The sequence below is a fragment of the Periplaneta americana genome, chromosome 17 (assembly GCF_040183065.1).
Source record: "Periplaneta americana isolate PAMFEO1 chromosome 17, P.americana_PAMFEO1_priV1, whole genome shotgun sequence".
Taxonomy (NCBI): domain Eukaryota; kingdom Metazoa; phylum Arthropoda; class Insecta; order Blattodea; family Blattidae; genus Periplaneta; species Periplaneta americana.
Window position 1 is genome coordinate 13937614 of NC_091133.1, and position 25706 is coordinate 13963319.

General features: G+C 37.7%; 2 protein-coding genes across 11 annotated transcripts in view; one reads left to right on the forward strand and one right to left on the reverse strand.

The window, feature by feature from the left end:
• Positions 1-3962, forward strand: part of LOC138692620 (zinc finger protein 235-like) — a 44160-nt gene extending 40198 nt beyond the window's left edge. For all 10 annotated transcript variants that reach the window (XR_011330091.1, XM_069815659.1, XM_069815662.1 and 7 more), the window contains one exon: positions 2894-3962. Coding sequence is in view for 9 of the 10 variants with exons in the window: in XM_069815659.1 (XP_069671760.1) it covers positions 2894-3758 (865 nt within the window). In the remaining variant the exon portion in view is untranslated. The remainder of the gene's footprint in view (positions 1-2893) is intronic.
• The window catches only part of LOC138692619 (zinc finger protein ZFP2-like), a 68226-nt gene that overhangs the window by 14185 nt on the left and 28335 nt on the right, over positions 1-25706 (reverse strand). The window lies entirely within an intron of this gene.

Sequence of the window (25706 nt, forward strand, 5' to 3'; positions counted from 1 at the left end):
GAAAAGTGGATGAGTCGACAGAGAAAAAGAAAACAGATGTTAATCTCTACTATAATGAAACAAAAGGAGGTATAGACAGCATTGATCAAATGACGCGACATCACTCTGTGAAGCGGGGGACTAGAAGGTGGCCACTATCTATATTTTTCACCTTGATAGATATTACATGTCTCAATGATGGAACAATTTTCATGAAAAACAACCCCGACTGGAATAAGAAGAAGCATAATGTAAGAAGGCTCTATATGCTAGAATTGGGCCAACAACTAGTAAGGCCAGTTGTGGAAGAGAGAGCCAAGACATAATGTAAGAAGGCTCTATATGCTAGAATTGGGCCAACAACTAGTTAGGCCAGTTGTGAAAGAGAGAGCCAAGAATATTATAGGTTTGCAAAAGCCTGTCATCTCTGCAATAGAAAGTGTTCTAGGGAAAACGCTTCCCAGTACTAGTGTAGTTGTTCCTTCTGGTGCATCGTATTCACGGGGAAGATGTCACCTCTGCTTGAAGACAAAAAGCTCTAAAAGGGAAAAAGACAAAATGACAAAAGTGTCTATAGTTTGCTGCAGGTGCTGTAAATATGTTTGTTCCACTCATTCTGCAAAAACAATCATATCCACCAGTTGTGAAAATGAAAGTGAAAGTGAGTGAAAAAAAGGCTATTGACAATTGAGCAATTTGTGACTTTGATTTTTAGTTTTGTTATTTGTGATCTACAATAGTTTTGTTGATTACTTAGTACAGAAAAGCCTGAAGTTTAAAAAGTCAAAGCATTAGCCTATATGAGAAATATACGTTTTTATAAGACTATTTTCAAAAACTCATATACTGTATGTGTCTTTTAGAATGTTCCTGATATAGACAATTGTGTAGTAGGCTAAATATTAAAATAATGTTCTGTTCATTACTTAGTACAGAAAAGTCTGAAGTTTAAATATCCGAAGCATTAGCCTATGTGAGAAATATACGTTTTTATAAGACTATTTTCATAAATACTTATATGTGTGTCTTTTTTAATATTTCTGATATAGAAAATCGTGTAGTAACATATAAAGTAATTCTTAGTCTATTAAAAAATCAAAACAAAGCGAGGGCAATTTTTGCCCCCCTTAGCCATCCACGTGACAGATCGAAGCTTAGTAGTGCTAGGGTTAAAAATGCTCCAACTGAATACTTCCGTAATATAATACAGAAGACTACTACAAGCACATATTATAGTGAGCAAACGACTGACTGACAAAGAGAGAAATGTTTTGCAAGTGGAATATATGCCTGACAAGAAACCGTTTTCTACCGTTTAAATCTCAACAGTCTCGAAGCTTTCAGATCTTTCGCGCGAGCTGTAACTGTTAAAGTACATATACACGGTTCAACTTTTCTTTCAACTTTATGCATTCAAGCATTGAAATGCAAGATTGATGTTTAATATTAATTTATATACAGGGCTTAAACTTCGCAACTTCCCAGTTTAAATAACTGATTAATTAAAATTGAATTCAGTTTACAAAAAAAAACAAGTCAATTCAGATATTCAGTGGAAAGTCTGAAACTAGGCATAATTGCATTTTAGATTTCACCCCCACCCCTAGCTGCCATCACTTTGAAATTTCAAATGGCACCCCTATATTTTTATACTTTAATATGAAAGAGCATTCAATTGTTTATACACCTCATTCATTTGTTCTCGCATCATTTCTTTTCTATCGTCGCCTGGCAACCTGTATTTTTGTTGTAAGTTGATTGTAGAATGAAAAAACGGCATATTTTGTGTAATTTCCTAAATTTAATCAATAAGGATGATTTATGTTCTCTCTTGAAGAGTATACATAATTTTAAAATAATTTAATACGCAAACACAACTATTACATGAAATGCTCAAGAAGCTTTTGTAGCTTCATTCTCTTCAATTATAATCAATAACAACGATCCAGATTGCTAGACGACGACAGAAAACAAAAGATGCGAAAACAAATGCATGAGGTATATAAACATTGAATACCCTTTCCTATTTAAGTATAAAAATATAGGGGTGTCATTTGAAATTTTAAAGAGGGGGAAACTGGGGGTGGGGAGTGAAATCTAGAATGCAATTATGCCTGGTTTCAGACTTCCTCCTCAATATCTAAATTGACGTGTTTTTTTGTTTTTTTTTTGTTTTAATTGAATTGAGTTTAAATAATTAGTTATTTAGACTGGGAAGTTTTGAAATGAAAGCCCTGTATATACGTAGTAAAAATGACGTTCAAAACGGCGCACCATGTAGACCAGGATCTTCATGCATCTTAATTGAATGAGCGTTTTAATCTTCATTCCTTCAATATTGTTCCCATATTGTATCCGTATGGGCATGGGAAATTGAACTGTGCAGATGCACCTTTAGTTTGTCAACCTCTTTCCATTATTTTCTTATGATATTGAATGTCAATGTAGTTATTTTTTAGTCTAATTTCATACAAATTTAATATCACTGACTGTTTTAATGAATGCTACATGTTCATTGTTGGTTTGAGAATGAGAACGACACCGAACTCCGTTTCACAGATGAATTGGTAATTGCTGTTTGTTGTAGCAAAGGTATTCTTTCATTCGCTTTGGGCTTGTTAGCAAGTCGTATCACATTCTTTTTCTTTTTTGGAAAGATTTACTTGATAACAATTTTAAGTACTGATATTGAAAGTGTATTTTGTTCCTCACTCATAACAATGTCACCAAAGCCACAATGGGGAAATTTCTCCGGCCTGCCCATTCGTTGATATGGACTCACTCTTCACTCATAAATGATTTATGAGAATGTATCTCTAATGTTAATCTACCTCCTAGTGAAATAAATTTGTTTTCCTTTCAATATTCAGTAATTGAATGTATTTAATTGATACACATGATATATTTTCGTCAGGATTGCAGCTTACACCGAGAGGACTGTATCTTCAGAATTCGACAGTATTGCACATGAAGACGACGAGACTGTGTGTTCGGGAAAATCTCAGCGGACTAGTGAAGATGAGAAGCAATTGAAATTTGAAGTCTCTAACATACATTTCTCGAATTCGGCAAAACTTAACGGGGATGTACGCAAACACGTAGGCAAGAAACCTTTCAAATGTAATATTTGTGGTATGTGTTTCTCGCAGTCGGGTAACCTAAAAACTCATGAACGCCGGCACACTGGCGAGAAACCTTTCAAATGCGGTGTTTGTAGTAAATGTTTTTCGAAGTCTAGTAACCTTAAAAACCATGAACGCCTGCACACAGGCGAGAAACCTTTTAAATGTGATCTGTGTGGTTTGTGTTTCTCGCAATCAAGTGGCCTAAAAATCCATGAACGGCTGCACACAGGCGAGAAACCTTTTAAATGTAAAGTTTGTGATATCCCTTTTTCGCGTTTGTGCAATTTAAAAACCCATGAACGCCTGCACACGGGCGAAAAACCTTTCAAATGCGATGTTTGTGGCAAGTGTTTCTCTGAATCGAGTAGTCTAAAAAGCCATGTACGGCTGCACACTGGTGAAAAACCTTTCAAGTGTGATATATGTGGTATGTGTTTCTCGCAGTCCGGTCATCTAAGAATTCATGAACGCCGGCACACGGGTGAGAAACCTTTCAAATGTAGCGTATGTGGAATGAGTTTCTCGCAATCGGGTAATCTAAAAATCCATGAAGTCGTGCACACAGGCGTAAAACCTTTCAAATGCGATGTTTGTGGTAAGTGTTTTTCGATCTCGAGAAATCTAAAGAGGCATGAACGCCTGCACAGAGGTTAGCCTTCTAAATGTGATCGCTGTGACAAATATTTACCTAGTAGATCTAGTTTAATTAATCATGTACTCAAAAATATCAGTAAATAAAAACCTTTCTAGTGCGCTTTTTGTGGTGTTTGTCGCGGTGGGATAGCGTAAAATGCCCTCAACGCCTGCAGGCAAGAAGCCCTTCAAATCTGATAAATATATAAGCGGTGTCCAAACATACTGACGAAATGTTTTTTTAACATGATGTCTGTGGTGTGTGTTTCAATCCTGTAACCTAGAATTTCATGGACGCTAGCACAAGCGAGAAACCTTTTAGGCCTGGTCCACAATAAGTGGAGAAGGGAAATGAAAAGAAAAAAATGGTTAAAGTACCTACATTGAAAAGTGAACATTCAAAATAAAGAAAAACTTGCCGGGATCGGGAACGTGAAAGTTCAATTTTGCCGTTCTCGTTTCCGATCACAGCCTACTAGATTCTGTTGTCATCATAGATCTAATTGGTCGTATATTTTGTTGGAAGGAGGCCGGGACATGATTTATTTTTCATCCTTCGTTTCCTACTAGCACAGAAATTCATTAGAATCAATTTCAGTAATATGCTACGTGCATCTGACCAGATTAACACGTGAATTGAATTCTCAAATATCCTATCATACATTTTTTTATTGGTTAACCTGTATTTATATTGGTTAGCTTGTACATAAGTACGCCATATACAAATACTGTAACACCAGAAAGCGTAATTTCGACTTTACATATCGATATGCACACTCGTGTCCGTTCTCGGTTTATTGTGAATAAAAAACTTCACGTTCTCTGCTTCGCGTTCTCGTTCCCGATTGATTGTGAAACAGGCTTTACGGTCGTTTCTGTGAAACGCTTTTCTCTCGTAAGTTACATTTAATGAGTCAAGAAATCAAGACAGGCTGGCAATATAGTATTCTACTACCATGTCAGTGATAATTTTTTTAACATAAAAAAATTGAAAATTCATTAACTCAACCCTACAAGCCAGAAAGCATTCAGGTATAAAGATATGGCTCCGCTATGGCGATCATCGCCGACCAATTGAATCGGTCATTGCAGAAAGGGGATAAGTCATGAAATCTTACTTTTGAGATAATCAATAAAAACTGTTTTCTTCTTCAAATACTGGAGCAATCATTATAAATATTTTTTCTTACTTTGTTTATGACTAGTGAAATATAATACATCATGTTAGACATTTGACATCTCAAACACTTTTGTTTAAAGTTGTTTATTCGAACCATGACTTATCCCCTTTCTGCAAGGAATTGTTAAATATGGAAGAAAAAATATATAATTTACAATTTTGGGCTAATGTAATATTTGAAAACAAACTAAATGTTAATAATTATAATGATTACGATGATTTTGTGTGCAATTACTACATTATTCTCACCATTTACATAATTATTTTTGCATTTTAATCATTGTTCCTACTATAGAAATGTACCAATATGTGATTTTATATCACAGTTTTAAATCAAAATTCTACATTTAAACTAACACTCAAAAACTGCATATAGGAGGGCACAATAAAAAATACAATAAAGTACTCCACAATCATTTGTTTCAATTGTTATAGAGTGTATTGTTAAATGTTGGAAGCCTTTGTAGATTCCTTGTCACAAGGTGGCCAGTTCAGGATCTCTTCGTAAAAGGAAGTGTGTTCCAATGGAATGTATTGCCTCACTTTCGATACATCTCCAAGTTTTATTCGTATTAATGGAAATTTTCCCATTGTATACTTTTGTGTAGGCGTTACTATGCGTCCAGAACCTGGTTTTTTCATACAGAATCTGTGTTTCCTCATTTCACTACCAATGAACAAACTGGCAGTCACACATCCTGGATCATCTTTAGAGTAAACAAATTCACTGAATTGTGCTGAAGAAAACATATTCTTATCTTTCCCTTTCTTCCCCAGTGTGTCTAATCAGCAGGTGGTTTTCTTGTAATACTCTGGCCATCAGCATTTAAAAGTCAAAATATCATCAGTAGTAACTGATTCTACAGAAAATCTGTTGTTTATGTTTGCCTGGTGGATTAAGGTATTGTATTCGTCTGGCACATATACCCTGTCTGTCTTCCTTGGTTTGCGCTTCTCTACACCAAAGTTGTGGTCACAGAGAAGAAATGGATGGCCTCGTTGTGGAAAATAATGAATGATTTTGTTAAATCTCCCCATTTGGATCAGTGCAAGCAACAATCGAATTACAGTATGATTTTTATTTTGCCCTCCCTCCACAGTTATCAGAGAAAAGATACAATTCCTTGACTGAAGAAGGGACATTATTTTCAATGTAGTTCAGAAGGAACTTGGAGATTTGTGGCCTATACCTTCATGATAGGAATAGAAATGCGCCGTACGATCTTTCAAATTGTGAATGTTGAAAATTGATGACCCAAAGCTGCGTCTAAACAAACAAAGAATAGTTTTTTACCTACATTGTTCTCCTGTCGTACGGGCTGCTACAGACTTCCCAATGGAATTGACGTTCCAATCCCTTCAGTTTATTTCTCTTATTTATATTTATGCGGTAGTTAATTTCATTGCGTTTACGTTTGTCACTTACTACTTCTAGCTTATCTGTTATTTTCCTTATCAGCTGATGGGCGCGTAACTTATAGATCCGCGGGACTCAGTTGCATCACGTCGTCAGTCAGTGCAGAAAGAAGGTAAGTCGCTGACTTGTCCCCTTTCTGCAATGACTGCGCTGCTTATGGTACTCTGCTTCGCGTTGAGAATGAGCAAATTTGTCCCATTTCTTTGTGAAAATGTGTGTCTAGGTCTGAAGAAAGCAATGGCACTCTTAACTCATTTTCGCGTTTTTCATGACTTATCCCCTTTCTGCAATGACCGATTCAATTAATGTTGACAATGATAGCTTAGCTTTCACCTGAGTGGTTTCTTTACAGTGAACATTGTTGCCTTTGTTATTAAAAGTATTATACCCTCAGAAATTTGATTGTTGGAACTAAGATTGGAAGCAATAGTTCTGCTTAATCATTTAGGACGGGAATGAATTTTAGGGTTTATGTTTCTAGTAGAAAACGAAGGGCTAAATGGTATGAGTCAGATAGGCCTACATTGTTCCACATACATGCCACTTTTAATAGACATGTATTTAAATTATTGTCCGAGCTAGCTATCTCTGCCACCTAAATTAAATACCATTTTTTTGTAAATAAGAGTACTTACTATATTCAAGCTATTCAACTTAAAACTAGTTCCAAGACACACTTCATTACTGTTTTAAAAATATCTCAAGTAATTGCTACATCATAGCCATCTTAAAAGTTTGAATTGCTGGGAAGATATCTCTTGACTCTTTACATATCCTGTTCTAACAACACTAAATTCAGACTTTTTATATGAGGACTGTCTTTTAGAAAACGGTAATTTTTTCATTATTGTTTCTCTCGTGTGTTGGAATATAAGCCTATATAGAATTAGCTTGTGGTGAAATACATACCTTAGTAATCTCTCCTACAATTTCACCATCTCCCACATTTCCTTTTTGTGGGTATCTCTGTATCTTTGAAGCTCATTTCGTACAGTTATTTGTTACAAATTGCCAAATACACAATATTTTGCAGCCATATTATCTTATCGTCATTCGTTTGTTTTTTTTAAATGAACGACAATCATCGCTGTGACCACGTCAGTCCAGAGCAGTGAGCTCTATACTAAACAGGAGGCACAACTCAATGCTTTAAAAGCGTGACGCGAATGCTGAGCGCCTGAGCGTATTGCTATCTCTTTCTAACATAGTGTTGTCCTTGTCTCTCTTGCGGTGAAAGCTGTAATCGTAAACAATAAACAGTATTTTTATTGCTTACTGCGCATGTGCAACATGAACCTCACGAAAAACTCATTGAAAGACATTAGTTAGAAAGAGAGAGCAATACCCTCACCAACAGTCACGCTTTCAGACAGGAAAGAGCTTTGCGATGGTGCCTCCTGTTTAGTATAGAGTTGATGGTCCAAAGTGATGAACGCCAATCCAGATGGCTGTAGACTGTCTGAACGTTGCAAAGACACCAGCTCCGTATATTTATAGTCTGAGCAGTGATCATCGTCTTCGCGGAACCATACCTTAAAGCTAGGCACGCACTTACCGGAAAAAATTCGTTCGCCGCGTTCGGATTTTTATTATAGTATCTCTCACTTGTCCGTATTTCCGAATTAATAATCAAATAGTGATTTAATTTACCGCTAGAGCGCATTATTTCATTGTAGGCCTAGTGTTCTGTGATGAATCTGGAAATAAAAAGAATAGGTCTGTAACTTAAATAAATTATGACGGACATTACCTGGTTATTTAGCGTTTTCCCAGTCTTATCCCATACGTACTTTCTCCATATTACATTGGTATATTTCTAATTTCATAAATTATAAAACTCTTCATACTGTTGGACTTAATATACAATAATCTCGTAATCCAATTCATTATACCTTCAATATTAGAGGCTTTGCAATTGATATATTTGCCATGTCATTTTCATGACATTCTTTACAACGATCTTGGACCGTACGGAAATCCGTTCAGAATTCCCAGGCCAGATTTTTGAATGGAATCCGGTTATACGGTCCAGTGGGCGATGTGGACGATGCTCCACTTAAACTAATGCAAAGAATAAAAATCCGAACGCGGCGAACGAATTTTTTCCGGTAAGTGCTTAATGTTTGAGGAGAATAGTGTTCCTTTGTTTCCAATCTGACACTTCCAACCTCGCGAGCAATGTTGCGACTGCTGTGAACAGGATTTTCTTCGATCAGACTTAAATTTTCTTCTATGTTGGGAATTTCTTCAGATCGTTGTCACTTCTGATTACGACAGCTCGGAATTACACCACAGTCTAGTACATACAGTCCGAAGTTCAATACGTAGGTAATATGCATCCAATGACAATTGAACTTTAGTTCCTAGCCACTAGGATCGCTAATATCGCACGATCTATTTATTGTTCCTATTACTCTCAGTTGTATCGCCAGAAATGCAAAAAAATCACCTCAAGCTTCGTGACTGTATGACTGTCCTTATCACGGAATCGCTGACAGGCCACAAAAATGTATCAGCACTCGGGATGTTTCTGTCGGGAAACCTATCTTCATACAGACATTACATCTCGTTTCTTCGTAAATTAAAATCATATCAAGATTGGATAATTGTAGCATTGCCATAATCACTACACTGAATTGTTTTGAGATCTAAAGTTTAGTTGTTGCAATAGTTTCTTGAGAAGAAGTTTTAAAGTCAGAGAACTCTGATGATACTTCCAACATATGGATGGTCAATTTTTTTTACGAAACAGTATTTACTTTTATTAGACATAATGGTATCTGACTGTTACACTTACGCTTGCCCTGTTCGATTTGAGTAAAATCCCGGTCACATCTTAAGAAAGAGTATTGTGAAATAAGGTATTTTTTGACATCTTCATCAGCAAATCCCTTATATTTGAAGTAAAACGATGATGTTCATGTAGCCCAATTATTATATATTACCCCTCGTTTACTTCTACTGATCCTTGAAATTGTTCATTAATAAATGTTCATAATATGTGTGATGCTTTTTGTTAACTGTTATTGTATTATCATTTAAATTAAGTTTTAAAAGAACAAAATATTACACAATTTATTCCTTGTGTAATCTTATATCTTTTTCCACCTCTTTCAAGGATAAATTTCCAATTTTTATATTTTCATTTCGTACAATATTCTGGTCACGAGACATTATCATTATACTTTGTCTTTTCGGGATTTGCTTTCAAATCTATCACTTTACTTGCTTCAAGCAAAATTTCCGTGTTTTCCCTAATCGTTTGTGGATTTTCTCCTAATATATTCACGTCATGAGCATATACAAGAAGCTGATGTAATCCGTTCAATTCCAAACTCTCTTTGTTATCCTGAACTTTCGTTAACAGCACACTCTAGAGCAGGCCTGCACAAGGTTTGCGCTCTCCGAGCCGGCTCACAGCTCACGAGCAGAATACAGATATTAGCTGCGCTCTGTGTAAGGGTGGACTGGAAGAAGGGGTGATCTCGTACAAAATAAACACAAAAAGAAAGTACTATTACGAGTGCTGAAATGAATTCCCGTTCAGTGTTTGCAAAACTATCTTGGACTATTATTAATTAATAAAGAAATATTTATTTTACAGAAGTAACAGAAATTCTATAGCTACTTAAATGTACAATATCATTTTGTTATATTTTTATTTATCAGTACATCAAAACGAGGTTTTATGCTGTTGGCAGCTGAAAGGAACACTAGCCTACTGATCATAATGAAACATCAGTTACAGATGTTCGATATCTGCCTTTATTAAAGTTGATTACGGTATAGAAAACAGTTGCTCACAAATATAAATGTTGAGCCAAACATAGCGATCATTTTCACAACCAGCCTGTGTAGTCGTGGATATTATTGCTAATGTTTAGTCTTGTAAAACTCAACCAGGCTAGTAGTATTATTCAAACGATCTTTAGCCCTTAGGTCACATTAAAGATCAATAAGTTCGAGCTGTAAATCGTTAAATGTTATGTTCCGTCTTTTAGATTCCTCTATACTGTACTGTAGCAGTAGGTAAGCAACGTGAAACAGTTACTGAGAATAGGCCTACATAATGCACTCCCTCGATAATTGAGTGGTCGTTTCCCTTTCCTCTACCTATAGCAAGTCTATGTCATTCTGACGCGTCTTCCTCTCCGTTTCGGCGAGCGGTAAACACCGCTCTCTCGCTCCAAAGGAGCTGTTTGTGCAGGCCTGCTCTAGAGCAAAGTTAAAGTAAAGGTGATAGTGCATCATCTTGCTTAAGCCATCAGAGAAAAGCATCCAAAAGAAACTGGTCTATACAGACTGTGCTGTACGTTTCACTGAGACTTTTTAATTAATCGGAATAGTTTCTTCGGAATACCAACTTCTATAAGAATATTATATACATGCCTTTTGAAATCTATGAATAACTGATGTACTGTATCCTTATACTCCCATTTTTCTCCAGTGTCTATCGAATACAAAAAAAATTAAATAATTGATTAAATGGCGATCTTACTCGTGTTAATTATGTAAGCATGTGTGGCTTACAGCTGTTTCGGTGCTACTTGACACCATCCTCAGAGCAGATCTCGGGGCTATCTCAACTTCGCTGCCTGTTGTGTGGGTGCGTTCGCGTGATGAGTTTGTCAAATAGTGTGTGTTATGAAATTGATCTGTGTGTTGAGAATTTGATTAGGGTGTGTTTTAGTGTGTCTGTATATTTCATATTGTTCTAGTGTGTTGAGTTTTTGGTTTTTGGGTTGTATGTGTAGGATTTCCATGTCTGTATTTATGTTATTGTATGTGTGGTTAGCATTAGTTATGTGTTCAGCATACGAACGCACCCACACAACAGGCAGCGAAGTTGAGATAGTGCCGAGATCTAGTAGGCTCTGAGGATGGTGTCAAGTAGCACCGAAACAGCTGTAAACCACACATGCTTACATAATTAACACAAGTAAGATCGCCATTTAATTAATTATTTATATTCAAGTGTTAAAAGTAGTGTACGAAAGATTCAACATAGACAAAAAATCTGACCAGTAGTCTATTTATTACGCCTAAAACCGCACTGATGATCCCTAATAATTTCATCTGCATAATGAGTTAATCTTCTCAAAAGGATATTGGACAAACTTTTGTACGAGGTCAACAAAAGTGATATTTCTGGAAAGTTACTACAGTTGTCCCCCTTCTTAAAAATAGGTACAATTATGGACTTCTTCCATTGTTAGTTAGTTGGTTATTTAACGACGCTGTATCAACTGCGAGGTTATTTAGCGTCGATGGAATTGGTTATAGTGAGATGATATTTCGCGAGATGAGGCCGAGGATTCGCCATAGATTACCTGACATTTGCCTTAAGATTGAGAAAAACCTCGAAAAAACCCAACCAGGTAATCAGTCCAAGTGGGAATTGAACCCGCGCTCGAGCGCAACTCAGGATCGCAGGCAAGCGCCTTAGCCGATAGAGCTACGCTGGTGGCTCCTTCCATTGTTTTTATTTTATTTTAGTTGGTTATTTAACGACGCTGTATCAACTACTAGGTTATTTAGCGTCGATGAGATTGGTGATAGCGAGATGATATTTGGCGAGATGAGGCCGAGGATTCGCCATAGATTACCTTGTATTCACATTACGGTTGGGGAAAACCTCGGAAAAAACCCAACCAGGTAATCAGCCCAAGCGGGGATCGAACCCGCGCCCGAACGCAACTTCAGACCGGCAGGCAGGCGCCTTAACCGACTGAGCCACGCCGGTGGCTTCTTCCATTGTTCTGGTACAATTTCCTTTTCCCAAATAGCAAGTACAAGCTTACAAATTTCGCTAGATAATGCATTTGCACCCTTTTATATTAATTCTTCTGGAATTTGTTCGATACTTGGAGACTAGTACTTTTTCAGATTTTATATCGCAATTTCGACTTCAGAGAGTGTGGGTTCGGGTATAAACGGCTCGGCAGTTTGTGTTTCAATTTCGTCCCAATCATTTCTAATTAAGTCTTAAATATGAAATTTACAACTGAGATTACGTGTGTGCGATACTTACGGCGTAAACAAAGAGCAGCCATAGTAAGTACAGCCACTGCTACGAAAACATCGCAGGTTGTGGATTTACAATGCAGCGTGATATGGAAATACAGCTCTCAGCTGGTAACATAGTTATTTTTATTTGAAATTAATTATTACACACGTGTTCATTATTTGCTGTTATTAATTATCTTTTATTATAGTTTATAATTATAAGTAAATGTATTAAAATTTATTCTTTTATAATTTTACAGACTTCGAAGACTGAACATATATCAGGTAAATCAATGGCTGAGCCTTGTGATAGTAGGCTAAAATGCAAAATACGTATCAACCAAGTGCAAAGAAGCGAGATTTTAATTAATTATTGAAAATTTGGCAATATTAATAGACAACATAATATTTTTAACAGTCTTGTAGTGGTGACTGAATGTAAAAGAGAAAACAGGTGTAGGAAATTCTAAACGGTCTAAAACATTGAAATTCTTTTTAATGTTGATAATTCGCGAAAATAAATATGCAAGAAAACGTTTCTTAATTCTGTGGGTATTAAGAAGGGCGTATTAAATTTTGCTAGCAAGACAACACAAATGGACAAAAGGAGTGGGTATGAATCTATAAAAATATCTCGGGAGATGGTACCGTATCTTTAGTAAAAGATCACACTAGCAAATTTCTTAGTGTCATCCCACTACTGCAGGAACGATTAAAAAAAGAAATAGTTCAGTCCAAAATTGAATATTACCAAGATGTACGGACTATACAAAATTGACTGTAAGGCTAATGGTGCACAACCTGTCAAGAACAGTTTTTACCATCATATTTTCAAAACTTATTTTAACCTGTCCTTCCATAGACTATGTAAAGATCAATGCTGTAAATGTACAACCTATGAATTATCTAATGCGGAACAAAAGCTAATAATGCAAGATGAACATAACAGACACACAGTACTAAAGGACAGAGCAAGAGATGAAAAAGAACTTGACAAAAATGAAGCTAAGTTAAATCCTGATACAATACTGTACATTCTTGTAATTTTGATTTACAACAAGTTCTGTATGTGCCCACATATCCAACGAACCACATGCTCTTCTACAAAACAATGTTAACTACATTATAATTTTACTATATTCAATGTTGGAGATGGGAGTGGAAAATGATACATGTGGAATGAAGTAGAAGGTGAACGAGAGCCTTGTTAAATTGTTTCATGTATCTTTCACCACCTTGAAAATATTTCAGAAAGAGTGAAGTGTGTAAGACTCTTAAGTGACACATGCGAAGGACAAAATAAGAACCAGTATGTAGCTGCAGTGTTCATTTATGCTGTAATGGTGTTACCAATAGAAACTATTGACCAAAAGTTTCTTGTGCCTCGCCATAGTCGGATGGAGTGGGATTCGATGCATGTCAGAATGAAGCTGCGTCAAAAAATGTACCAGTTTACTTGCAACATGAATGGATGACGATTGCTAGAACAGCCAAACGTACAGTACTGAAGTATCAAATTTACGAAAATAAAGACATCAAGTTTGTTTACTGGAAAGCATTAGCAATGTTAGAGATGTTGAATAGCAATACATCTAATGAGTGCAGTAAAATGAATACGGTTTACAATGAATACCATGGAGGAATGTCTCAAACCATTGCAAATTGAAAAGAGGACAATTTCTATATTGAAAATGAAGCATTCACGAGAAACATGCAATTCAGGTAACGTTCCTAATGACTGCCAAGATTTGTTTTAGAATTTATTAAGTGATTCTGTTCTTGAGAATGATGAAACATTGGTGCCAGATATCAATGATGACGAAGATGAAGATTTTCTTTAAATGAGTAAGACTGTAGTTTACCAAGTATTTGACAATAATATCTGCCTCTATTTGTTAGTAAAGAGAACTCGGTGTGTGAAAAAATACACTGTTACATTCTACAATTTTTTTAATTTGTTCAGAAGTAGCACAATTTTTTTCTGTCATAATTTAAGTTTTTAAATAACTAATTAGCTTCGGAAAACAAGCTTTGATAAAATTAAGTACGTTTACTGTAGCTGACATTTATTTGTGTTTATTTGGAAATAATAAAGTATGGCTGATTATACATTAGTTTTATTTTAATGTTCTGCTTTTCCTACAATGACAATTCCAAACGTCGCTATCTTATTATTAAAAAAAAATCCTCAGAATGTATGTTAACTGATAGTGCTAAACATTTGTAGCTAGTAAATTATTGAAATTATTAATGTCAAAAATTTTTAGTGAAATAAATATATAACCAACTAAAAACCCTGATTTGATGTGTAGCTTCGAAGTTTAATTATTGAATACTGGAACTTTATGATTTTGGAGATAGCCACATTTGGAACCAAGCAATCTAAGTACATTCACGTAAAGCCCCAATGGGGACAGACTCTGTTCACTGGGGCGGATATATCACTCTGACATGTTACCGCTGAATGATGGGTGTCGCAGTGTAATCAACCACAAGTTCCCTGAAGATGTGCGGTCTCGGATTACTCCGTCTTTGGTGGGCGATGTCCGGCAGTTGGGTTCAGTGTAGAGTGGGGAGCCACTGACGGTTATTCCCGTGGTAGGGGCATAAAACTGGAACACCTCTGGTGTAAGACTTGCCATTAGATGTGTAATGCCCAGTTTGAAGGGTAACTTGCGTGAGGTGGGTTGCTTGGGATCGGGCTATGGGGGGGGGGGTCCTCAGCCGGCACAGACAGCGAAGAATTCTTTAGGTGTCTTTTCCTATGCCCCCCAGTGGCAGGCTGATGCCGATAGTTCCGTAGGGGGGGGCCAGTTCAATATGTCCTCGAGCTCTTCTTCCCCTATCCCTCATAAAAAATCGAGAAAAGAACCAAAAAGAAGGTACACTGACTGGTGGTCATACGACTAACAACGCTATGGAACTGGTCCCCGAAAATGTAAAAATATATGCTGCCTCCAAGGTATATTAGTATTACTCTAACAGGCACCGAAAAAAAATTAAACATATTAGCCCTTTTTACCTGAGACGTGTACTTGTTGGACTCGTTGGAAAAACCAAGAATGCCACTAGACTCCGCAATGGCAGCCTCCTCGTCGAGACTTTGTCTCCCAATCAAAGTGAGACGCTGTTGAAGGCTAAATTGCTGCGGTCGTACCCTATAAGTGTTGAATGGCACCCCTTGCTGAACACCACGCGTGGAGTGGTTCATACGGATGCTCTGGATGGCATGAATAATGAGAAGATACAACTAGAGCTTGCAGACCAGTTCGTGTCCAAGGCCTACTCTTTGTTGCGTAAGCGGGACGAACGGACTTATCCACTGAGCACTGTTTTCTTGACTTTTGAAAAATCCCTTCTACCTGAGTACATATTTGTCGGCTAAGAGCGTGCCCTGTACGTGCGTATGTGCCGATCCCAATGCGCTCCTTTAGGTACCAACGATTCGGATATACACAGAAACATTCCACGAACGAAATCGCATGTGCAAAGTGCGGCAGTGGTGACCATGGGGACTCTTCATGTCCCAACGCCGCGCACTGTGTGTGAATTGTGAAAGGAATCATGCCGCAAATTCTAAGGAATGTCCGAAATATCAGGTAGAGAAGGTAATAAAAGAGCTCTGAGTCAGAGATAATATTACTTTCTTCGAGACACTTAAACATTATTTTGATTCAGATTAAAAAACAGAAGGAAAAATCGTATGCCGCAGTGTTACAATAACCAACGGAGGGTATTAATATGACAACACAAACGCCATTTCTCAAGTGTATACCTAGGAAGCAAGTTGAAACCGCAACCCAGACGTATGTGGACACTGGCACTCAGACTGAGGAATCAAACGACAGCTGTGGCCTAGATATCAGGCTCTTTACACCAAAAAATAGTTCCTGTGACTGCAAGTCCAGATTTTAAACCTGAAAGAACCTTATGATTTCGCACTCATTGTTCGGGAGAGAAATCGAGAACAATATCTCGATCCCGTGCTAGATCAAGGCCACGATCAGGAGTGCGACCAACTGCAAGTGAGTCGCCACAGTCGGTAAATAAGCAATCTCAGTCACAGGGGAAGGCTACAAATTACACAAAATATACGAAAAGAAAATCACCTGTAAAGCCATCATCATGATTTAGCTCCACATAATGACTGATATTGTACAATGGAATGTGAGCGGTGTTCGCAGCAGATATACAGAACTACAACAATTGATCTATCATGAGAACCCTGTTGTTCTATGTCTACATGAGACACGCCTCCGACCTGAACACTCCTTCAATATATCAGGATACAGTGTTCAACTGTACGATCATCATGCCAGTAATCGGGCCAATAGTGGTTGTGTCATTCTACATCGACAAAGCATTTCTTCCTCAGTTAACAACATTAACACTCCACATCAATGTATAGGCGGTACATTAACTTTCTCTACCATTCATTTTTTAAGAGTCTGTGTCTATATGCCTCCAGAAATTTCTTTACAGTAAATTAAATTGAACATAGCCTGTCGCAGGTATGTGCTTCTTTCTTATCTGTTATTGCAAGATTTCAATGCATCCCACCACTCTTGGGGCTCAAAATCCGATGACAGAGGAAATAAAATAGAAGAAGTAGGTAACATTTTAAATCTCATTTCTCTGCAACACACCTCTCCTTGGCTTACGGTACATACTCCATGATAGATATCTCTATTTGTACCCAGTTTTGTGCACGCATTTCGAATGGTCTGCGATTCACGACCTACATGATAGTGACCACTACCCCATCCGAATGCGTATGTCCGCTTTACTTCCTGAGGATTCTCGCTCTCCAAACTGGGTTATTAAAAAGGCGGACTGGGTCGGATTTTCGGAGTCCATATCATTCGATGATAACGGACATAAAAGTGTCGACTCCGTAGTAGAACATTTCTCAAATCTGGTTATAAAGTCAGCGCAATTATCTATCCTACGGTCGTCCTTCAGCCAAAACGCTTCTCAGTACACTGGTGGACGGATGCCTGCAGAGATGCAATCCTAGACTGCAAACGTGCCTCACGATAATTTGAGCGCCATACGACCCAAGAAAATTTTGTCCAGTTTAAACGTCTTCGAGCTAAAGTTCATCGCACTGTGTGCGATGCTAAGAAGACGTCAATTCATTGGAAGAGAACGTCCCAGCTAACATCGTATGGGACAAAGTTCGTCGAATAATGGGGAAACGTAATTCTGTAATTCCGGGCCTTCTGAACAATGGCGTAACTACCGCCAGTCCCATAGAAATTGCTGAAATACTTGCTACCACTTTTGCACAAATACGCAACTCAATAATGTCCCGGTGTTTCTAAAAATCAAAGATGCTGCAGAAAATCCGGAAATTAAATTTTAAATTTGATACCACTGAACATTACAATACACCGTTCACATCCGAGGAGCTGGAGGCGGCACTAGACACATCCCTTGACACCTCCCCTGGCCCTGGTAATATCTATAACCGCATGTTTCGACATCTCCCACCAACTGGAAAATCCTTTCTTTTGCCAATGTACAACAATATCTGGACTAAAGGGATATTCTCATCTCCTTGGCGTTCCGCCATTGTAATTTCAGTCCAGAAACCGGGAAAGGATCCTTCTTTTACTGGCAGTTACAGGCCAATTTTTCTCACCATCTGCGTATGCCAGGTTATGCAAAATATGATAAGGAAACGCGTGATGTGGGTAGTCGAATCGGAAAACCGGCTATCTAATATCCAGTGTGGTTTTCATAAGCACAGATCTGTCGCAGACCATCTTGTTCAGCTGGAGACCGCTATTAGAGATGCTTTCCTAAATAAGGGCCATCTTGTGGCGGTATTCTTTGATCTAGAAAAGGCTTACGATACCACATGGCGATATGGCATTCTGCAAACACAGCATGACTTGGGACTTCGTGACAGTCTACCTACATTTCTTGCAAAATTCATAGCAGAGCGGTAAATCCGAGTTCGAGTAGGCAACATACTTTCTAACGAACAACTTCAACTAAATGGCGTTCCACAGGGGTCTGTATTAAGCGTTATTCTTTCCTACAATGGGATCAAAGGAATTTTAGATGGAAGAGTATCTTCTCTGTTGTCCATTGATGATTTCAGCTTATATTACAGCTCCCGATATCTTCCGTCCAATGGTAGACAGTTGCAACTGGTCATCAACGTGCTATCAGAATTGTCTGTTCGCAAAGGCTTTAAATTCCCCACCCTGAAAACGAAGTGTGTTCATGTTTTGTTACTATTAAACTATATAAATTAGAAATGTAAACGGAATTTAACCGCTTCTGCAATCATCGTGGACTTCATCCATATCCTGAACTGTGTCTTAATGGAGTTGAGTTGCAATATACAGACACTGCGAGAATTTTTGACATTATATTTGATTTTAAATTAACGAGGGTGGTGCATATATGTGATTTGAGAAGGCGTCGTGAAAAGTCCCTATGTATTTTACGCCTTTTGTCAGGGATTCACTGGGATGCAGACCGCATAGTGCTTTTACAGTATTTTCGTACTCTTATGCGATCAAAGCTGTATTATGGCTGTTTTATTTATGGCTCATCAAATAAATCTCAATTAAGCCTTTTAGAAACTGTCCATCATCATGAAATTCGACTCGATAAATGTGTCTTCCGGACGAGTCTGATAGACAGCCTGTATTGCGAAGCGGGAGAACCAACCCTGTATCGGCGACATAAGGTCCTGTTATGCACATTTGGTTAAGCTCCGCTCGCAGCCTGAGCACAATTTTTACGACTCGTTGTATCATTCGTCTCTTTAAGGCCGATACAGTGAAAATCCACGGAGACTTCGTCTAGCACCAATGTGATTTCGAGAACTGCTTTCTGAGTTCAACACCCATCTACCATCAGTCCCACACTGGAGTATACCACCACTCCCCGTGGATTATGTGACTTTCCATGTTTGATGTAAGTCTGAGGCGAAGTTTTAAGAATTTTACACCATCTTTTTTTATAGACTTTGTTTTAGTGAACTTTTATCACGTTTTTCAAATTAATGTTTAGTTTTTAAATTATTGTTTTGGTTGCTCCTACATTGGATGTGGGCAGGGTATTTCAATATAAATTGAGCGAATATAGCAGTGTTTGTACTGCAGAATTATATCCTTCTTACAGATCGTTATTTACTGCACTTAGAAAATGCAGGGGCAGATATATAATGTGCTCTGACTCTTTAAGTGTCATTCAGTCTCTGCAGTCTTTCCATTCAGATGATCCCCCTGTGGTAAGAACAAAGCAGCTATTCCATCCACTCCTAAGCTCTGAATCCGAGATTGGAGTAGTGCGGATTCCTGGGTTTGTTGGAATTCCAGGGAATGAGGCCGCAGATGCTATAGCCAAAGATGATGCTATGAATGACACTCTGATATATTGGCACGAGAGGTGGCAAGACTTACAAAATCACTTAAAATATAGAATATGGTGGCAATGGGAAGGAGAATGGTGTGCACTAGGGAGAAATAAATTACGAATTTTAAAGAGTACCGTCCGAGATTGGGATTCTTCAACAAGAGCGTAACGACACGAAGACGTTTTACTGACAAGATTGAGGATTGGCCATTGTCGTCTGACACTTAGCCATCTCTTAGGTGGTGAACGTCAGCCAGAGTGTGAGATATGCCGCGTTCCACTTACGGTGGAACATTTTTTATTGCATTGCAGAAAATATGACTGTGTCCGTTGGCAATATGGCATTCGGCCGACTTTACATGACGCTCTTGGAAAGTTAGTTAGTGGGGTTTAAAAAGGACGCGTCAGCTACTAAGGCTATTTGCGCCCTCCTCTAAAATCCTTCACAAAACAGAAACACAATTCAATAATCAGAATGCTTAAAAGAGGTCACTGTTAAAACGAGGTTCACAAGTTCAGTTTCAGCAAGGTGTTGCATAAAATTCATAAAAGTGAGCAGTTCTAAGACCCTGCCTAGTATTTAAAAGATACACTAAATAATGAAACAAATGCCACCAGAAATAACTTATCTGGCGCACTTCTAAAATGCTCGGACGTAAAAGATCCGAATGTCAAGTTTGTTAATAAACATATGCTGAATAACAAATACTGTAACCTCCGGATGTAAAGGGTCCGGAGGATAAGTAAACGGGTCAATAGAAAACTAAATCACCCTGTCAAGTCCAGTACTCGATAAAAATCTCAGAACTTCATTTTTATAATTAAAATAATTTCGAAGATCGTCACGTAGAGTCGGCTGAATTCCATATTGCCGACTGACACGGTAATATTTTCTGCAATGCAATAACAAATGTTCCACCGTAAGAGGAACATGACATATATCACACTCCCTTTGAGGCTCGCCAAGTTGGAGATGGCTATGTGTGAGATGACAGTGGACAATCCTCAACCGGATGAGTAGAACTTCTTCGTGTCGTGACGTTCTTGTGGACGGATCTCAAACTGGAAGAGTATTCTTTACTCTTCGTAATTTATTTCCCTCTAGCGCAGAACATTCTCCTTTCCATTGCCACCTTAGTTTACATTTCAAGTGGTTTTGTAAGTCTTGCCACCTCTCGTGCCAGTATACCAGAGTGCCATTTATAACACAATCTTTGTTAGCAGCATCTGCGGCCACATTCCCTGGCATTCCAACATGGCCAGGAATCCACACTACTCCAATCTCGGAGTCAGAGTTTATAAGTGTGTGGAATAGCTGCTGTTTTCTTAACACAAGAGGATCATCTGAATGGAAAGATTGCAGAGACTCAGAGACTAAATGGCACTTAAAGATTCGAAGCAGATTAGATAACTGCCCCGAGGTGGTCTAAATGAAAACAATAAAGGCCTGTAAAAAGCATATAATTCTGCAGTAAAAAGACTGGTATATTCGCTGTTTATATTTCAATATCTGTCCATTTGCAACGAAGGAGGAATCAACACAATCTTTTACACGGGATCCGTCAGTAAAAACTAAAGAATGATTTGAAATCATGATATAAGTTCAATACAACGAAGTCTATAGATGCTTTCTTCAAGAAGGAACATCTTGTGGCGGTCTTCTTTGATCTAGAAAAGGCTTACGATACCACATGGCGGTATGGAATTCTGCAACTCTGCATGATTGGGGACTTCGTGGCAGTCTCCCAACGTTTATTGCTAAGTTAATTGCAGAGCGGTATTTCCTAGTTCGAGTAGGCACCACACTTTCTAACAAACATCTTCAAGAGAACAGCGTTCCGCAGGGGTCTGTAGTAAGCTTTCTTCTTTTCTGCATTGCGATAATTGAAATTGCCCACTGTGTGGGTGACCGAGTATCTTCTCTGTTGCACGTTGATGACTTCAGTTTATAATACAGCTCTCGATATCTCACATCCATCGGTCGACAGTTCTTTTACGCCTTTACCGAGCTCTTATATGATCAAAGCTGGATTATGGCAGTTTTATCTATGGCTCAGCAAATAAATCGAAGTTACGTCTTTTAGATACTATTCATCACCATGGGATACGACGTTCTACATGGGCCTTCCGAACTAGTCGCATAGCGAGCCTGTATTGTGAAGCAGGAGAACCATCACTGTATCGGCGACGTAATGTCTTGTTGTGCTCATATGCTGTTAAGCTCTGCTCGCAGCCTGAGCAGAATTCTTACTACTCTTTCTATCATTCGTCTCATTACGCCCCAAACAGTGAAAATCCACGGCGACTTCGTCGAGCAGGCGGGAGATTTCGTGAACTGCTTTCTGAGCTCGACTTCCATCTACCATCAGTTCGCAAACTGGAGTATACCACAACTCCGCCGTTGATTATGCGTCGTCCCATGTTTGATGTAAGTCTGAGCCGAAGTTTTAAGAATATTACACCAGCATTTGTATATGGGCCATTCCATCTCAAATCGACCGAAATATAGAGAAAATTGACCTTGCAACTTTTGAATACAATGAAACTTTTCCTGTCCGTGGACAACTGTGATACAATGCTTTGTGCAAAGTTTAAGGCATCAGAACTTCATAGTGTTTAAATTAAAAATATTTAAATTTATCGTATTTTCATAAAATTAGCAACTTTAAACTGTTATGGCTCCGAGTCCCTTTCACCCAATGATCAAAATCATTTTTTTATTTTGATGCTGAGAAATTAAAGCTTATATTGACATGTAAACAGTTTTTCTTACTTTTTACGGAAATGAAGAAATTTAGATTTTTCTTCATTAAGATGCCTTTGCTCACGAAAAAACATTTTTAAAATAGATGGTTAGATTCCGCATTGAAAGTACAAATAAACACATATTTTTACTGGTGCACCGTTGATAAGAAAGTACTGAAAATATCAAATAAAGAAAATAAATAGTACGCGCGTGAACTAACCAGCTGACTGTGAGGCGGGAGCTAGCCGAGGCAAGCAAGGCCAGGGGACGTAAACATATGATGTTTCGTCTAGTAGCGCATAGCTAGACTAGCTTTCTCACAAGTTTTCATAAACACAGGAGTAAAATGACGCCCAACACTCGCTTATCTTCATCTCTCGGCCAGTTCGTGCGGTACTGCGCCGTTCAAGTCCAGGGTGTGAAAATAATTTATTTAATACCCTCGAAATTTATTGCCGAGCCACTAAGCAAACAATGCCGAATCCCTCTTAATAATGCAAGGTTTTTTCTCAATACTTTTTGCGTGTTTACAAATGGGCAAAAAGCCTAAAAGTAAGTAAAATCAGATTATCTGTCTCTCTGTATACAATAAAAATAAGTATTACTTCTTATCATAATCTACCAAATGTCAGCTTCAAAATGAGCTCTCGTTCAATGTTCTGCAGTAAATGGTTCCAGAGTTCTGAGCGCTGAAAGAGGCTTGTTTTTCTAAAATACGCTAAATTTGTCGCTCAATAGTACGAAAACCGTTTGGCTTACAATAGTATATTTTAAAAAATGCACTCTCCTCAGCACCTTGTATAAATAGGGTAAAATTAGAGTATAAAAAAAGCGAGTTTTTTTACTGATTGATTTCATATGGAAAAGCCCATATATACTTCGTTTTAGTGAACTTTTATAACGTTTTTCAAATAATTATTTAATCTTTACTTATGGATGCCGGGTAAATGATTGTGTTGGTTGCTCCTTCATTGCAATGGAGAGATATTTAAGTACAAATTGGGCGAATGTACCAGTGTCTTTACTCCAGAAATATATCCTTTTTACAGAGTTTTACTGTTTTAATTAGGCAACCTCGGGGCAAATATCTAATGTGCTCCGACTCTTTGAGTGCCATTCAGTCTCTGCAGTCTTTGCATTCAGATGATCCCCTTGTGGTAAGAACACAGCAGCTATTCCACACACTCCTAAGCTCTAACTCCGAGATTGGAGTAGTGTGGATTCCTGGCCATGTTGGAATTCCAGGGAATGTAGCCGCAGATGCTGCAGCCACAGATGGTGCTATGAATGGCATTCTGGTATATTGGCGCGAGAGGTGGCAAGACTTACAAAATCACTTAAAATATATAATATGGTGGCAATGAGAAGGAGAATGGTCTGCACTAGAGGGAAATAAATTACGAAATATAAAGAATACTCTCCGAGTTTGGGATACGTCAACAAGAACGTCACCACACGAAGACGTTTTACGTTCTTACGGTGGAACATTTTGTATTGCATTGCAGAAAATATCGCCGTGTCCTTCGGCAATTTGTCATTCGGCGGACTCTACGTGACGCTCTTGCATATGATTTTAATTGTACAAATGCAGTTCTGAAACTTTTATTAAATACAGGACTTGACAGGGTGATTTAGTTTTCTATTGACCCGTTTTACTTATCCTCCGGACCTTTTACATCCGGAGGTTACATTTGTTATTCAGCATATGTTTTTTAACAAACTTGACATTCGGACCTTTCACATTCGTGTATTTTAGAAATGCGCCAGATAAGTTATTACTGGTGGCATTTGTTTTATTATTTTATTGTTTCCTTTTAAATACTAGGTAGGGCCTGAGAACTGCTCACTCCTATGGTTTTTATGCATCACCTTATTGAAAGTGCATTTATTTACCTCGTTTTAAACGTGGGAAAGCTTTTAGATTTTTAAGCCTTATGATTATTGTATTGTGTTTCTGTTTTATGAAGGACTTTAGATAAGGGCGCAAATAGCCATAGTAGCTGACGCATCCTTTTTAAACTCCACTAACGTAACCGGTCTATAAACAAAAGCTGGTGTAAAATTCTTAAAACTTCGGCTCAGACTTACATCTCTTTTGGGAAACACTTTTAAGACAGGCTGTCGATTTGCAATTGAAACATTTGCCATATGACAAGGGATTGCCAATTCGCGAATACTCGCCATCACTCTCCGCCAAATCCATCTTCGAATAATAATAATAATAATAATAATAATAATAATAATAATAATAATAATATTCAGATGCGGAGAACTCAGCGATTTTTCTTCTTAGACATTGACAGGAGGAGTGAACTCGTCTACTCTAAATTGAAAATTTCTTCACTTTACCACAGTGACCGTTATATTCCATTAGGCTGATTGTGTGGTTGAGCACAAGGCTATAACTTATAAAAGCACAGAGGAGACTGAAATCAAATTGGATATGTATTGACTCAGCATGTATTTAGGACTGTCGCAACAATGTGACAAACTGCAAACATTTATGAGTGTCCGACTGTGATTAACACACATACCGAAGGCTAGAAACAAAAATTATTTAAAGGACAGTCTAATAATGCACGATAGTTATTATTATTCTATTCTTAATGTGGCTTTATATGTAGGAATTACCATATTAGAATTGGAAGGAAATATTTCATATAGTAGACAATGTACAATGGTAATAATTTATTTTGAAAGGAAGAAAATAAACCTTCAGTTGTATATATGTATAAATAAAATACTCCCACCTATACCAATTTTAAATCAATTTAAATAATACTCATTTAACCATGCATAAAAATAAATAATCTTTGATTTAAACTCCTTTTTCTCAACCCAAATAATCATTATCCTAAAATTACATCTAATTCATCGTCAATCTGTACATCATCAAACACTGCAATATTAAGAATAAAGGATGTTGAAAAAGATGTGGTGATTCTAGAAGGTGTTCGCAAACCTCCTCCCTCTCTCGCATTCCACGTGAGCCGCCAACGAGGCCATTTCTTTATGTCTTTTGAAAAGAAAAGTTAGACACAAAAATGGGACTTTAACAATGTTACACGACTCCTGCTTCCCAAAGCTCACTCAAGCTACATGATAAATTGTTTCAAATGTTATTACCACGTACATTCTCATACTATACTCGACTGCACCATGCCTTTGAGAAGAATTTAAAGTTAATTAATAGAAAATCCATTGCTTTCAGGATTTAGATTATTGTGGCAACAGATAATGGAA